Raw genomic sequence first — 17,107 nt, forward strand, 5'->3', positions numbered from 1 at the left:
AATGTCCCCCATCAAACAAAACATAACAAAACAAAATTTTAAAAAAGTATTCATAAGGATGACTTGGCTATATTACAGAAAGTAATTTGAATATACCTTTTCTATTTCTATTCTGATTACTATTCTGTTTAATCATCTTTTTTTCCCATGAGGTTCTTAACACCCCTTGCTCTCTGACACCTTTTTATTTTCCCTGACTTTGCTAAATAACCTCTATTTTTGCCTTCCCACCTCAAGGCAACAGTCTTTTGCTAATAACCATATATTAATTTACAACTACAATGAAGAGAGGTAGGACTAAACTGACTGACCAAAGGCCCCCATCAACTAGGTGTCACTCAAGTCAGAGCCAATAAACCCCAATGTCTCTGGGACAATGTCTACATCTCCAACTCAGGTAAACAGAATTGCTTATTAACAAATTGCTTATTAACAACGAGGCCAAGCAGAATCATCCAGGTCAGCTAACAACACAAAACAGAAGGCAGAGCAATCACTCCGAGCTGTCTCTTGCTCAGCATCTGAGCTGGGAAGCTGGGCTGTATAAAGAAGGTGAACATACCCCTGATAATAAAGAGAAGGCCAATATGGGATTTTTCTTTACTTTGCATCATTGCTATATTTGAAAATACTCTATGATGTTTTAGTGTCTTTTCCTTTTCAGTCTTTCTGATATAAAAGTAGCATCTCTAATCAATAAATGTGTATTAAGCATGCATCTTTCCAAAACCCAGTAAGAGAAAGTTAGCCTTCACCATTAGAATAATTTTTATAGTGTCATTTGAGAGTGAGCACAAGAAGTCAACATTTATTGAACCAATATTTAAAGCAAATTCTGTATGAAGTTAATGATCCTCTCTGAAGATGTGTTTACTTTTCTGTTTTAACATTTGATGATGATGTAATGGCTTTTCCTAAGGACCAAAGTGAAGTTTATGTAGGATGAATTGTTCTTTCTTTGGAGCCACACTATAGACAAAGTTAATTTTTTAAAAATAGGGAAAAAATTTTGCCAGTACTCTCCCGTGGGGTAATTACATTAAGATCCCTAAGCCTAAACCCGAGAATCCTGACTTGATTGGGTTATGGAGTTGGATTCAGTTATTTGGAAGTGCAACCACAGTGATATAAATGGCATAAATGCAACTCAGTCTTCTTTTGTATGTAAAGGTTTTCTCCCTGCCTTTCTCCCTCCCTCTCTTCTTTCAACAGCCAATTGCTAAGCTCTAAACACTAGAATTTCAAGTAGGAATGAGGTATGTGGCTTCTGCCCCTAAGAAAGTAAAGTCAGGGAGAGAGGCAAGTAAACCAGAACTTAAAGCATAGTGTTGTACATGCCACCCAACTGAAGGATGACAGAAAGTTCTGGGGAACACGTAGCAAGACATCACTGTTAAGTTGGGGGGTCGTGAAAGATTGTTCAGAGGAGATAATGCATGGATTGATTATTGAAGTTAAATGGATTTAGCCAGTCAGAGGTGAGAAACAGCATGGAAGGCAAGATTCCTATTAGCTGAAACCTAACACAGTTGGCTAATAACTACTAAGGTCACTTACCTTTCACCATAAGTGATGCTGAGCTCATCCAGAACCCCGTTGAGTTTAACTTGAAGTTCCTTTAGAATAGTACTGGCTTCAGGATCTAGCTGCAGAGAGACCATAAACAGTATTACTTTGGAGTTCTGAGAAGGCATGCTTTTCTCTCTCTTACAAGCATTTTGCTCGTTACAAGGCAAACTTCAAACAGCAGAAAACACATATCCTCTTTCCTTTTTTTAATCTTTGAATTCTAGTGCAAAAATTTAAGAAATTCTAAATATATATGAAAAAAATGATCGAAATGCATGGCATGCAAATAAGAGCTACATAGCAAAGCCTTTGTTGGTTACAGCGATGGGATGCGAGGCGTGACAAGCTAACCTCCAGAACACGGTAACCTCATAACTTTGAAAATCTATCATGTTATACATTAGTTGAATATACATGTTGCTTCAAAATGTATTTCAATCTTTATTATCCCTGTAAATACATAGGCCCATTAAAAAATAAAAAAACAATAAGAAAAATTAATTTTTGAGTGTTACATTGTAGCTTATTTGAAGGTATTTTTATATTTTTCTAACTATGGAATTAAAAGAATAGGAAAAATAAATTATCCAAGCACTCAAATGCTTCTCTGAAGTGATAGGCCTGACTTCTTTTTCTCGATGCCAATCTGCAGCTCAGAGTTCAAGATCCAATGTTTCTCATTTTGTTTTCATTTTTCTTTAAGTATTCAAATATTTATAGTTTGAAGTTAAGCTATTGAGCCACTTTAGGGTCAAAAGAAAAAAATAATTAAATCAAGATAACTTATATTTGAGGCTTACTTTTCCAATGCAAACTTTAAAAGTCTCTAATCAATAAATGATTTATTTGGTTTTCGTTCTTAAAATAATGTTAACTATTACAGAAAACCTATACCATACATAAACATAAACACATACATCAATCTATTAACTGACAGAATATTTTTTGTAATTAAAGTTCAGTATCAACACAAGCTTTACTAGCACTTTAGAAACCTATCCTGTTCGTTAAGTATGTTTTTCGCAAACTAAAATTAATTGTCAAAAAAAGAATGGCTTGTAATAGATGTATTGTCTCAAGTTGATAGGAATTCATGTAAAGCAATCTAGAATAGTCTCTGAAGTTTAAGTCAACCTTCCTTTGAATCTTTAGAAATTAGTTTCCTGCCATTAGCATCTACAATTCTTACACAAGCTGATCTACCATTGAAAAGTAGGGACAGGATAAAGCCAACTTTTGGGAGTAGAACAAATTAAAGGAGGACTTAGTGTAAACAGGAGAGCCTAAGAAGGACACCAGAAATACAGGACCCAACAGCAATTTAAACTCCTGGGAGCAAGCCCAGGACCAAATAATGTCCCAGGATACACTGGTCATAAAGTACTGTAATCCTCCAAGAGCGTTTTCTAGTACTAAGAAACTGTTAGGGAGAAGTGTCGTTTATATACCTCAACAAGCTGGGTAGCTCTAGCTTGTATGAACATGACTAAAAACACTTGAATGGCAATAAAAAACTGCATTTGGCATCTGACTATCGATTATATCAGACCAATTCTTGATGTCAATTTCGACTCAAATTCAGGTGGTTTCCACATTGGTTAGTTTCTGCTGCCCTTCTTATAGAGCCAATGGGATTCTTCTGGACTTTACCTTTTTTCTGTCCCTATCAACAGACAGGCTCACAGCTCTTACCCACAGACACACAAGCCACTATGGCAAATACAAATTTCTCTAGGAGTTGGAAAACTGGAATATCCTTGAGTCTCATACTTTCTGAGAGTTCCATTAAGCTATTGCTGGTTTTAAGGCAGTGATTCAGAAAGACAATTAGATAGTACTTACTTTAAAAAGACACTTACAGGCATTTAAACACAAATAGCCTAATAAACCATAACGCCTCAAACTCCAGCCAAGAAAACACTTGTGGATTGCCTGTCCCAATCCTAGGGAACTATGTGGGCTGAATGTTTTTTATATTTTCTTGCCATTGACCTAATACCAGTTTTAACCTGATTTCATTTGGATAAGATTTTTGGGGAATAGGAATGAGAGAGAAGCCCTTCCATGGTTTTCTTCAGGCTCCCCACTCTTTGGTAAGCCACTTGGGGTGACAGATGGTAGTTCCCCACCCACACACCTGCCACCTCCGAGGAAATGGCTATGAGAGTATAGTTTTCTTCAGGAAATGGTGTTGCTTCTTATTTAAAATGTGCATTTTGTTTTCATATTAGTTTGATATACATATTGAGGGTTTTCTCACCTGTTCAGATAATGACTTTAAAGTCATATACAATGGCTAGATAAGTCAGTTGGATGAGATTGTGCTATTTTCCCATAAATTATATTAGTCCACCTTTGGTATTTTGTGAATGGAAATTTCTTATCAAATAATTGGCTGTTGCTTGAAAATCTGAAACTGTCAAATCTACAGCAATTTAAATATTGGATGACAGATTTCATTTCCTGATAGAAGCTTAAGTTTCTAAGTAAGTGCAGACAAACGCCTCTGTCATGTAACCAGGCAAAACAAACAAACAAAAAAAAAACAAGAAAAACCCAAAAAAACAAAAAAACCTTTTAGTTTCAGTTAAGTACTTGATGTTTATCTGATCCAAATCATACCATTAAAACAGAAACAGTAATTATGAGGCTAAATTGCAGGTCTTTTGTAAAAATAATTGTCATAAATATCATACTCATCTAGTTATAAAACGATCTCTTTAGGGTGCAAATGAACCAATTTTTGAGTTCTGCATTTCCTTATGTGCCCATATTGGAGAAATTTTCCTTACTACTACAAACTTCCTAAAGCTTGCGAGGAATAATAACTTGGACTTTCAGGTTTATTGTCTAAATGACCAGCAGCATGTTTTACAAATTATTGGCTACTTTGAAAAGGTAAAAGAAAAAGACTGCCTGATTTTTTTCCCCCAAGATTTAAAACTTAGCCTGGTTCTAACTGTAATATGATATCAAATATCAAAATTAACTTGCAATTTTTTATTGTTAGTTATTAAAAGCAAAAAAACAAAACAAAGAAATCAAGCATTCAAAAGTCACAGTTAATAAGTTTATTCTAATTAGAAACTGAATTACCATGTGTACCTTAACAACTTGGCTGGCAAAAAATTAACAATAAATGGTTCCACATAAAGAGGAAAATTGAAGACTACGGAGTCAAATTCTGAATTTACAGTCAAGCTTTCAAAACAGGTTTTATCCACACCACGTGAAGGGTTTTGGAATTTCAAAAGCAAGGCTGGTAAAGTGTGGTTCTAATGACTGGAATGAACCATAGTCATGCACAGACACTAACTATCTTGAGTTTTTACACCACTGAGAGATTATACACCACTGAGCTCTAATACAAAGGACTTGTCTGGAAGAGATAGCCAGCATGCAAATTGTCTTTTAAGTTCTTTTTCCTTAAGGCCCACTTTTCCTTTTCCTTTAAAAGACAACTTACCTATCACCTCGGTTCTCCCCCCTTCCCATAGTTCTGGCCCCACGCAGTCAGGAGCTCTAACTTCTGCACTAACTGGGCTGTTTACTACAGTGGTCTATACAATTATCTCTTTTAGTTGTTCTCTTACTAATCTATCTCTTCCACTGAAATCTACCTTCCTTAGCTGTCCATCCTGGGTGTCTGTCCCTGCATGCCTAGGCATTTACCAAATAACTGAGGAAGGAGGTGAGGGCAGAAAGAAGCATGAAAATTTTCCCTCAAAGGAAATCCTGATATCCAGACTGCTCCTTCTTGGAGTGAAAATTTGCATTGACTATTAATAGAATACTTTTTGCATTTGAAATCTTCCATTCCTTAGCAACCATATATTCTGGAGTTACAAACTTTGTCCTGATTTCAAATTTTTGTCTCATGGTCAGACCAAGTCAGATTATGTCCTGATATTCATCTGGTTCCAAAAATACGGTTACCATACCCACTCCACATGTTTTGTTCGTTTGTTCAGTTTTTACCAGCACGAATTCTTTCCCTGAGGGATGTGAAGGGAGTACATGTTATTTCACCCTTTTAAAACAGGAATTGTTAATCCAACCATCAAGCTCTTGCTGGAGATATAACGAGTCAGTCGGAAAGTGGCATTTAAACTCTTTCGACAGCTCAATACAAACTCTTGAAAAAAATAAAGGCTTTGTAGGAAGAAATTTTGTGTGAATTTGATTCCTTTTCTCTACTGTTCATCACTATCTCATTTCCTTTCTATTGTTTATAGTTTACTAGACTATTTTTCCTCCTGTTCAGCTCATCAGTGATAGAGTTCCATCATTTGCTTAAAGAAGTACAGAGCAGGGAGGACGATCCCTCCCTGACCCCCATCTACACGGGGTCTAAAATTTGATCATTAGACTGATGGATTTCACACCCTGAAGATTCTTGAAGAAAAATACTTTAATAAATGCAAATTTCGTAACTCATTCTATGAAAAAGAAAGTCCCATTTCCAAGAAAATCACTGTTCAACTTGAGCTCTTGGTTCCTTCTTTTGGATTTTGTTCCACCAAATATCCCTTTCTATCTTCCGTCCTTCTATCATTAGCTTTATTACCACATCCTGTAAATGCACTTAAACAACATTTTGTTAAAACACAAAAATAGAACAAATGAAAGAATAAAACCCCAACTGATTTTGTACTATCTTCTCGTTGACACCTTGCTAATATTTTTTTCTTCTCTTGACCATTAAACTGTTCACAACATAAATGTAAAACTTACTGCCTCCTTATTTCTTAAATATTCAGCAACACTAGTATAGTTTCTGCTCTGAGTACAACACTGAAATGTTCACCTATAGATCACCAGCGGTCTCTTAACTCTGATCTCCAGTGACTTTATTCAACCCACTCATGCTGCTTTCACTGTTGCTTTCTCAAGCACTCCTATTTTTTTTTAAAGATTTTATTTATTTATTTGACAGAGACAGAGACAGCCAGCGAGAGAGGGAACACAAGCAGGGGGAGTGGGAGAGGAAGAAGCAGGCTCATAGCGGAGGAGCCCGATGTGGGGCTCGATCCCATAACGCCGGGATCACGCCCTGAGCCGAAGGCAGACGCTTAACCGCTGTGCCACCCAGGTGCCCCCAAGCACTCCTATTTTTCTATCATTTGTCTATCTGACTTCCCTTCCTCTATATACTTAGATATCAATATTTTTCCCTTCCTCCTCTACTTTATTTTCACTCTATTCTCTCTTCTTGAGCAATCGCATCGATGCCTATGTCTTTAACTCCCACCCCTGTGCTAACAGCCCTCTGCATCTAGATCTCTGGCTTTCACGGGATGTCTGAGCATCATGTCTGTATTCTCACATGCCTATTGGCCTTCTCTACTTGGATGACCTAAATGTCAACATATCAAAAAGGGAACTTATTGCCTGCCCATCCTTAACTTATGTCTCTGACTTGATTGATGACATACAGTTGCTTAAGGCAGAAATGTGAAAATCATCTTTAACTCCTCCTTGCCTTCAACCTTCCACATTCACTTAGATACCAAATACGGTAATATTTCTGAAATATCTTCTCCATCTGTCCTATCCTCTTCAATATCTGATGCAGAATTTTTCTCATCTAGACTATAATGCAATCATCTCAAAGTTGTGTTCTTGTTTCCTCTTTTATTCCATCCTCCTAACTATTCTTAGAGTTGTTTTAATAAAGGCTAAACCTGCTGAGCCCACCAGATGGTTTTCAACAAGGGAAGTGTTTCAGGAAATTTATTATAATCTTATCTGGGCTATGCTTTTTTTTTTTTTTTTAATATCACTTCTCTCTAACCCTTCTATTTGACCAGAATTTATCCATCCTAAAATGGTCAGCTCGACTTAAAATATATGATTGAGAAATCACTGAACATTCCCTAGCAAATCCAGCGGGAACTTGTTCTCCTTGAAATGCCCTAAATCACTTTGCAGAAGTATGGCATTCAGCATGGGTACTGTAGTATGTTGTCTGAAATTTAAAAACATACATGGTCTTCTGTATTAAAAAAGAAAAGAAAAGAAAAGAGAAAAGAAAAGAAAAGTGTCCTAGCTCCACCAATGCTACCTTGTCTTTTGTTTCCTTCTCTTAGGAGAGACCCTCCCCAAGAACTTACAAGACCATTTTAAGAGATAGACTATGACATTTGCTTTATGCATAACATTCAGGTTTGCATGAACTGCTGTGTCAGAGTATCAGTTATATAATTAATGCTTCCAACTTCTGGTTTCAAAAGTTGAGCATCAGTAGCTGTCTCTCACCCTAATTAAAGAAAGCATGCAGTAAATCCAGCTGTCACTGTGCTTCAAATCAACTAAATGCCTTTGAGATACATGAAGTTGGGTTCTTCAGCCTAGACAACTGAAGGGGGGAAAACGCCTTTCCTTTTTCTCTGTACTTTGAAAACAATGATACCTTCAAACCTTATATGAGTAACATGACATTCTTTTCTCTTAGTTGGAACAGTTTTTTTTTTTTTCTTTCTCACCTACAACACATAGACTACGCCTCTACTCTATGGATTGCTAACAAGGTTGTTGTCCTTGAAACCACAGAATTTTAGAATTAGAATTTCAGAAATCAGACAGTACCTCTTTTTTTTTCTTTACAAGTGGGAAAAACGACGCCTAGACAAATGTGCTATGCTCCCTGACATATATCCCTGACATATTTGGGGGACACATGAGGATTGAGAAGCAGCAGTCTAAGAAGATCTATTTTGTTAAAGATACTTCTGAAAATCCTCATTAAACAAATAAAACAAGTACAATAGCTTGACTGCGAAGGCACTTTGGGCTTATTAGCTCCATCTATTGGCTGACGAACTATGAAACTGGACAGGGTAGGATTCAGTCAGGAGTAGAACAAACAAGACACAGAATTTATGTTCAGGATTTATTCTGTAAAAGCTGCCTATATACCCTGTCTCACTCTGTCTTCCCCATTCTGCTGTTCACATTAGTGCATCCATTCACTGTTAGGTGATGTGATTATAGTCTGTTCAATCAACTGGACTGAGTACCTGTTGAACATTAATCAGTGGGGACAGAATTCCCTCAGTGAGCCATTTGCATGAGGTGCTGGAGGGCCCCTCAATCAAGAATGAGAAGAGGGGGGATTGGCTGGGTTAGAGAGGTAAGTTTGCCTACTTTGCATTGATTTATGGTTTGTGAAGGCAGGCATACACAATCGAAGAGGATCACAAGCCAGTAAAATAGGCCTATTATTGAAAATGGCAGTTAAATTCTATTTTTCCCCCCACCCTCCTGGCTGCAGCTTGTGTTCTCTCTCAAGTTTGCTTAGGGTTCAGAGACTGGTGAGTTTTAAAAGAGACTTAATGGCACATGAGTGACCCTGTGATCTCCCGGGAATGCTCTGGGGAAAGAGGTTGACCAGCAGCGCCTGCTTGAGTCTGTATTTCATCCTGACCTGGGTCACCTGCCCAGAAACGTCTCAACCTCCTAGGAAGCACCTTTCTTTAATTTCACAAGCGTAGCACTTAGCTGAACTTTCTGTGGTAGTGGCACTAAATTCTAAATCATATTTATTAAACCACCTCGATGCGATTTGCCCTTCTGGCCTTCATTATTCTTTTAATTTTCTATTAAGTCCGATTTGTTAACTATAATTGTGGAAATGGCTCCGAGGAGACGGAAACCCTGCAAGCTCTGCACGCTGCCGAAACGAAAGGCCACTGCCTCAAACACTCAGTTCTCCTTGTTATCTGCTGCCATAAAACTAAAAATAGCTGCTTGCTTTTACTGAATTCAGCCAGAAGACATGCCACCTTTGAGCTCTATTTACACATTAAGAGGCTAGAGGTTTCAGTTTATTTTTCTAATTGTTGCAGGCTGAGATACACAATTATAATTTTCATTTAAAAGATATTTTCAAATTTAGAAAGTGTTGGGCTGGGGGGGTGGGCTCCACTCCCAAACCTTATTACTTTAATTGTTCTGATTCCATTAATAAACTTCCTATCTCAACTCCTGCTGTCCTAACTGGCTACAATAGACCCTTCTATTCAATAGAAAGAAAGAAAAAAAAAAACTTTGCAAATTGCTTTAGGAAACAATTTTAGAACTAAAAGGAAGCTACGGCTAGTTTACATGGTCTATTTTATTATCTAAGACATCTGATACATACTTCATAATCTGCTTTGTAACTGCTGGAAAAAAAGATGAAAACAGGAGATCGCGTCTCATTAATGTATTAACTAGTGAGTTATATTTCTATTTACATTAAGGAGAAAAGGTGAGACAGATCAGAAACTTGAACATAAAGCTTAGCCTCTCTACAACATCACCACTTTTTGATAAGATTATATATACGATGGAAGTATAAAGCCTAGATTGTTTAAGACAAATTCTGAATGTTCGTGTATCACTCCAAATTGGTCACCTACACTTATGGACGACTGCGTTCCTTAATACCCTAGCACATCCCCCTGCGCGACTGCATGCTCTCTCGGGTCCATTCACACTCATGGAATCCTCCGTGTCCTCAACACTCAAAACATTAAGTAGATCAGTTACGTGTGTTGCAAAGGGGCATTCGGAGCCACTTCCTAATTACCTGGTTGCTGTTCTGAAAGCAAAGAGCGGTAATTCTCAAAATGCGGTCCCCTGAGCGGGACATCTGTGGGCATCAGCAGGGAATTTGTTACGAAAGCAAATCATCAGGCCCCACCCAAGACCTAGGGATTCAAAAAGTCTAGGGATGGAATTATGCTGAAGTTCAAGGACTACCGGCATAAACTATTAGATCCTTTAAAGCGGTGCTCTTCAAGTCCCTGTTGCCAGCAAATATAAAGTTAAAAGGATAATGCTAAGAGAAATATGACAGGGGTTAATTTCTGTCCTCTGCCGTGGGGATTTGCTTTGCTGGAAACTAAGTCCTTAGAGCTAACAGGTTTTACAATGAATTTCAATCAGCGACATGCATATACTTTGGGGTCAGATGCAGTTTCTAATTCTTCAAATTCAATATTAAAAAAATGAAAAAGGATATAGACTGCTTTTCTGAGACAAAAGAATAATTCAATTGCTCATGAAAATACACACATGTTTTGGATAGGTGGGGTTACATTCCAGATTCCATGGCCCTGTTCAGGAAGGTTTACCACAGTGAAATGAGTCAAGAGATTCAATTCTTTCAGACACAGCAAGGAAAATAATACTACCACTGTATCTAATTAGTTTGCTTTGCGGACAGCAGAATAAGAGAATTTAGCTCAGCAAACGAATGCCCCTATGTCCCCTAAATGTCTTAATGATGGCTAACTTCTAGTATTTGAAGTACTCTCAGGAAGTTAGCAGGGTTATGGATAATTACGGATTCTACCATTCAGTACGACGGTACCAATGCGATACTGTGAGGGAGTAATGCCTCTTCCTCTTACACAGCATGGTCATAATTCTTCTAAATCAATTACTACAAGTTCTCCAGAGCTTCATAACCAATATCTTACGACTTCCTGAAATGAAATTAAATTTTGGATTATCTGATTTTCTTTTTCATGTACTTATACAAATTAGATTGCGGATCAAGGAAACGCAACGGAGTCCTTTTCATAGACTGAAGCAATAAGTTTTTATGAAAAAATGAATCCAGGGTATATATTTATTTGCAATTGCTCTGCATTGAATTATACTGAGTTAAATAAGCTATTAAAATAATGTAAACCAAAGTATATCGGTTTTACTTTTGAGGTATATGAGCTATTCGAGAAAGATAAAATGATCATTCACCAATGATGAAAATCAGAAGGCGGCATCCTGACAACCATTTTGCCATTAGTGTGTCATAAAGGGACCAATAATGCGGTAGGGTGATTGTGGTGCACATAACTTGAAGAATTCAAAAAGAAGACTCATGCCCTCTAGCACAAGTCAGTCCATACCATAGGTTGGCTACTTTATCTGGTTTAGTTTTGTGTGTCCCCAAACAATATGCACATGAAAAGTCACGTGAGATACTTTATTTAAAAACAAAACAAAACAAAACAAAACAAAAAAAAACAGACCCTGGGCCTCATTTCTAAGGTTATGTTTGCTTCCTGGCTCGTGTGACTTATTATATTTTTTATATTCTTTACAGAAATCAGAGCTGTTATGTCAAAATATGCTCTTCATTTTTAAGCGAAGAAGTGTGTGGGAAAGTCACGCTATAGGAGAAGAAGTTTAGTAGTTTGCTTTTCTTTTTTCTTTCTAAATAGGGCACTAGATTAAAAAAAAAAAGAAGAAAGAAAAATGTGCCACGTGGTCTGCAGAACACTGTGCATGCAGGTGGTAACAGTGCCTGGTTAGGATGCTTGTGGAACCACTGACAGCAAACAGCTTCACCCCTAGACTGTCAGAGTGTTAGGCTAACTTGGAGTCAGAAAGAGTGTGTTGTTTGTTTTTTCCCACCTAAAAAAAAAAAGGTTTTCAACATTATTTCTGTTTCCAGAGGGAAAAGAGGCTGATCCTAGGAGGAGAGAAGAGCTGCCGCAACAGTGGGGGGGTCAAGCACAGAGAGCTACAGCGTCATGCAACCGGGCCTGCAAGTGCTCGGCACTTGGCAGACAGGGGAGGCCCGCCGTGCTGTGAGGGGCCAGCTACTAAACACGGGGCATCAACTATTGTGAGCAAGTACACAGGCAATGAATCATTTGCTGATTAGGCTTCTGTAGCAAGAAGTGCACAACCTAGCACAGGTGATAGGGGACAAAATCTAAGACACTCCTAAAAGAGAAGGGCTAGACAGGGAAGCAACGGTACCAGTCAAGGTTTTACAATGAGCTCCTCAGTGAGAGAAGAACGGGCATCAGGCCATGCTGCGTTCCCTCTCGAGGCCACTGAGCCCGCCCGCATTAAGTGCCATATAAACGTCTCATATGAGAGGGTAAAGGGCTGTCATTCTCAATAAAATCCTTTCCCATCTCTATAAAAGCCCAAGTTAAGGAACCCACGTAGATACTGCCGTATATAGGAAACTGGATTGGAAGACTCGGCCTATTATTTTGAGGTTCTGGTGCCCAGACGAGGTTGAGTGTAGCGACTAGCAACTCTAACCTAAATCTGTGTGAATCATGGTTCTTTCTCTTTGGAGGCTCAACGCAACATCCAGACGTGAGCTCAGGTCTTGCTTCCTCCTGATATTTCACTGATCCCCGTGCCAGTGCTGAGTGGGCCTGCCGAAAGCTTTTTCTGGTAACAGATGTTGAGGTGAAAGAAAATAATAAGCTAAAAGAAACTGTGTGTAGAAAGGAGACGGAACATCAAATGATGATCAAGAGAGTGAGGGAAGGGACGTACAAGATTTAAGTGCAGGAGAAGAAAGGAGCTAGGGTCCACGCCACCCCCTAACAAACTACACTGTTAGAAACTGGCCATTCATTTCGTTCATTAAATTGAATTTCCCCTTTAAATTATGTATGAGGAATTTAGCAACTGACCTTGGGAGAGTCATGAGGGTAGAAGGCACCCACACCAGCATTTCTTTCTTCATTACTTTCTCCACTTAAGAAGAGTTCTATGATTTAGCTATAGAGTTGTAGCTAAATTTATAGTGTGAAACCCACACACTGCAAACTGGCAATTTTATGTGAGGTAAAGAACCCTTTCTTGTTTGCTCAACAAGCTGCCCCACAGCATTTCTGGCTGGCGAGTAGCTCGGCCCACATGGCTTCCTTTAAGGACAGGTCTGATTTGTCTCGTTGATATTCAACTCAGCGTGATATCACTCGCATTAGAGTCCAACCATGGACTAGTAAGGAAATAGGAGTAGCGTTAGGAGAAATTTCTGGAAATGCGGCATTTTAAATATAACTTTATCCTTCCACGATTTTTGGTCTTTAAAATTCAGTAAAAGGAGGCAGAATTTCCCACAAGAAATCAGTGATCTCTTCACGGCTCTTCAAACAGTAAGTGGACTTATAAAACATCACTAAAATTAAAAAGGGACTCTCCAGCGATGATGCCCAATTGTTTGTGCTCACCTAATTCAGCAAAAGAATTCAAAAAGGAGACTCACGCCCTCACACTGAGCAAAACCACTAATGCACCGCAGGGAATGGAGCCTTATTCTATACAAAATAAACTGATACTGGAGAAGCAGAGCTCATGAAAGTTCATTTTTGAAGTTTTGTACCTCACACCCGTAATCCTAGCGCTTCTCGTTTGTAGGATACTAAATAACAAGTTCCGTTTCAAAGGACTGAGGCTCAAAGAGAGGGAAACGCACAAATGTCTCCTTGGGGCTCACAGCAACATCACACGTGAAGAAGCCCAGTCTTAGAAGAAGCATTTTCAGCCTTGTAAATTTAGAAATAAAAGGGACCTCTGCTTTGAAATCCAACCTCGCTTCAGGGACATCTCTAGCTTACCACAATAAGAAACACTGTAACTGAAATCTTAAACAGAACTATTTCTACGTCCTAGCTGCCCTTGGGGTTGTTTTAGGGAGGGGTGAGGGTGGCACAATGCCAGCCCCATGACCTTCCCTCTCGGCACCAACTCCAGTCCCCACGTCCCTGGACGCTCATGGCGGTTTGTGAAAGACTGTGGCGACAGCAGGACGCAGGTGCACAGCTCATATTTCACTGTCTGTCTGATCCAAACAAGCAAATGAGAATAAATAAGAAGTGCAATGGTCTTTAGGTTTGGGGGAAACAGCCAGGTGAAGGATAAGATGCTTACTATCACAAACCTCATAAGAGAATCTTTCTCCTTCCTTCTTCTGCTCAGGCAATTGCAAGTCAAAGATGTTGGACAAAGACACGACACATTACAGACAAAGCACGCAACACAGTCTGACAGAGATTTTTAGACGTGAACAATAAACCACTGATACATCAAAAATTGCTAGCACCGCAAAGCACATTTCAGAACAAAAGCTTTGATATCGAGTTGGCATTGTGCAATATGGTGAAAAAAAAATCTGTAGTTTGTAGAACTTTACAGATCATTAGCATATATATTTGTGTATATATGACTATATATACACACACTACAAAAGGCTATTGACCATCTCCCTCCTCCCATTCACACTTCTAAAGCATTTACTTTCAGTATTTTGTCGTAGTTAATGATCACCTTAGTTGTTAATGGTATTTTAGATTATTATCATTTCCTGTTTTTTAGTTAACCCATGTAAAAAAAAAAAAACTCGACTATGACACTTTCCATAGCAAAGAGATATGCTGCTAATGATCTCTTAAGTAGCTATTTGGCAAATGCAGGCATAAAAATATACCCACCTCTTTCCCTCCCATGGATTCAAACATTTTTTCCAGCTGGACCCGTAGTTGCTGAATATTGTTCATCAATATACAAGGCTATAAAAAGCAAACAACAATAAAAAAGGTGGTGTGTGAATCATTCATACAAAAAATTACTAAATGAGTTTACCTTAAATGTAATAAGTATACAATATCATTGAAGTCCTACTATATTTAGCAAATAGAATAACTCTATTTTCATTACACTGTTTAAGAGTTAAGAATGGGAGGAAGAAATATTACCACTTTGGGGAATGCAATTGAATAACATACCCAGAAAATAAACCAGTGGGGACTTACTACTACTATTTCTTTTATTCTTAACATTGAGCCAAATTCTGTTTTTAAAGATTTACTTTAAGAAAAAGATAATAGTTTAACTTTTCCATTATTTCACCATTTAAAAAACCAAAACAACATCTGAATTTCAAAAATCCAAGGAGGAAAAAGAAAAAAAAAAAAAAAAGACCTCTTTAATAGATTCTCTTTGGCTATAGATAAAGTCCGCACATTGGTATTCAAGGCCCTTAGTTATCTGGCTCCAAACTAGCTTTTCCCTCCGATCTCCATCTACCACACTATGAGTAACTTCCCCCTTTAAGCAGCTTATTCCCTGCAAAGCACCTGTGCTTTCTAGACTCTGACTTCGCTTGGCATGTGGCCTCTTCACTTGAACTTCGTTGCCTATTTGAATCATGTCCATCATTCCAGGTTTGAGCTTTCTCTTTCCCAGACTATATCCTTTTGTCACTCACTTGACATTTGTTTTATTTAACTTTATATTTACATTGCTTTTCACTGTCTCACCCACTGACCTTAGATGCACCATACATGCTGCTGCCTTCTGCTTTTTCTTACTCTCAGAGTACTGCACAGAGCCTTCCACAGAATATACGTTTACAAATGTTTTTGACTCAGTGTTTCCAAGGAGGCAGAAATAGAATAACAATAGAACAGAAATAACAATAGGAAATAACAATATAAAGATGGAAAGCTCTGTGACAGGACTACATGTGGACTTAGAATAATAGGAATTAATTTATAATTGGAAAATAGAATTGAGAATATAGAATAATATTTCTTGTATTCTGATCCAAAAAGCCAGTTGATTTGGGGGAGGAAAGCAGTGAAAGAAAAGAAAATGGATATATCTTCCAAGTTTCTGGGAAGTGAGCCAATAATGAATTAGAGAAAGGACTTACAGGACATCAGAGAGGTGTTAGCACTCATCAATGGAAAGATTTTATTATTGCCTCAACCACATTACTGACCTTTGAAAAACTTTCTACTTGATTCTTAAAGTGACCACATCCTAACTTCGAATTTATGAAAACAATTTTAAACTTTGATTCTGCTCCTTTGATTCCGGTCACATAAATATTTTATTTCTCTAACACTGATATCTGAGATTTATCTGCCATAGATTCTGTTCAGTAAGCTGAACCACAATATTCCACCAATGATTCTGATCCCCAGCTGTGACTGAGGGCCACTTGATCTGGGCTTATCCTTTCCGCAGCATGTGTGGTCAAAACTTTCAGGGATTCAGTATCTTGACTCAAAGGCAAAGTGAATCCCCATTAGGGAGTGGGGTCATTGGGATTTTTCTTTTCTTTTCTTTTCTTTTCTTCTTTCTTTCTTTCTTTCCTTTTTTTTTTTTTTTTTCCATTGCAGAGGGGGATGATTTGGCTTGAATTTGACAATCTTACCAGGGAGAAAACGAAGGTTAAAGGAAGACCATGAACTCTTAATGGAAGCAGGAAGAGTACATGGGTAAAATGTTGTATCACTCTGCTCCCCATGGCTCTAGGTTACCTAGGTAGACTCTTCTATGATTATTAGATATCAAGCTTATCTTTTTGGCACATATAACAGTACTTTAGTACCACCTGTATAAGCAAAAACCAACCTCCAAGCCTTTTTAATATGACCATTTCCAATGGAAAAGAACCACCAAGAAACAAAATGAACTACAGGCTCACTTGGCATGGACTGCTATTGACCCCGGGTAAGGCTACATACAAAAAAAAAAAAAAAAAAAAAAGGCAGTTATCCAGAGAGAGAGAAAAATAAATATGAGACTCTTCTCTTTCATTAAGCTTTCTCTGGCTTTGAAATGTTGAAATATCAATATTATTGGATCAATTTATCAAATCACTACTGAGGACTGAATTACACAAATCTACCTTAAACCTAATCTGGACACAGCTTTTATTTTAAGCACTTCTACCGTTACTGAAAACAAAACAGAAAACACAGTCAAGAGAATATTATCCTAA

The 17,107-nt window shown here is 38.0% G+C and overlaps 1 protein-coding gene across 2 annotated transcripts in view; it reads right to left on the minus strand.

Annotated features, from left to right (window-relative positions):
* Positions 1 to 17,107, minus strand: part of UNC13C (unc-13 homolog C) — a 538,361-nt gene that overhangs the window by 85,727 nt on the left and 435,527 nt on the right. For both annotated transcript variants that reach the window (XM_008705990.2, XM_040620622.1), the window contains 2 exons: positions 14,808 to 14,885; positions 1,558 to 1,646 (listed from right to left, as the gene is read on the minus strand). In XM_008705990.2, coding sequence (XP_008704212.2) covers positions 1,558 to 1,646; positions 14,808 to 14,885 — 167 coding nt within the window. The remainder of the gene's footprint in view (positions 1 to 1,557; positions 1,647 to 14,807; positions 14,886 to 17,107) is intronic.

Source organism: Ursus maritimus, unplaced genomic scaffold (genome assembly GCF_017311325.1).
Source record: "Ursus maritimus isolate PB19 unplaced genomic scaffold, ASM1731132v1 scaffold_35, whole genome shotgun sequence".
NCBI classification, from domain to species: domain Eukaryota; kingdom Metazoa; phylum Chordata; class Mammalia; order Carnivora; family Ursidae; genus Ursus; species Ursus maritimus.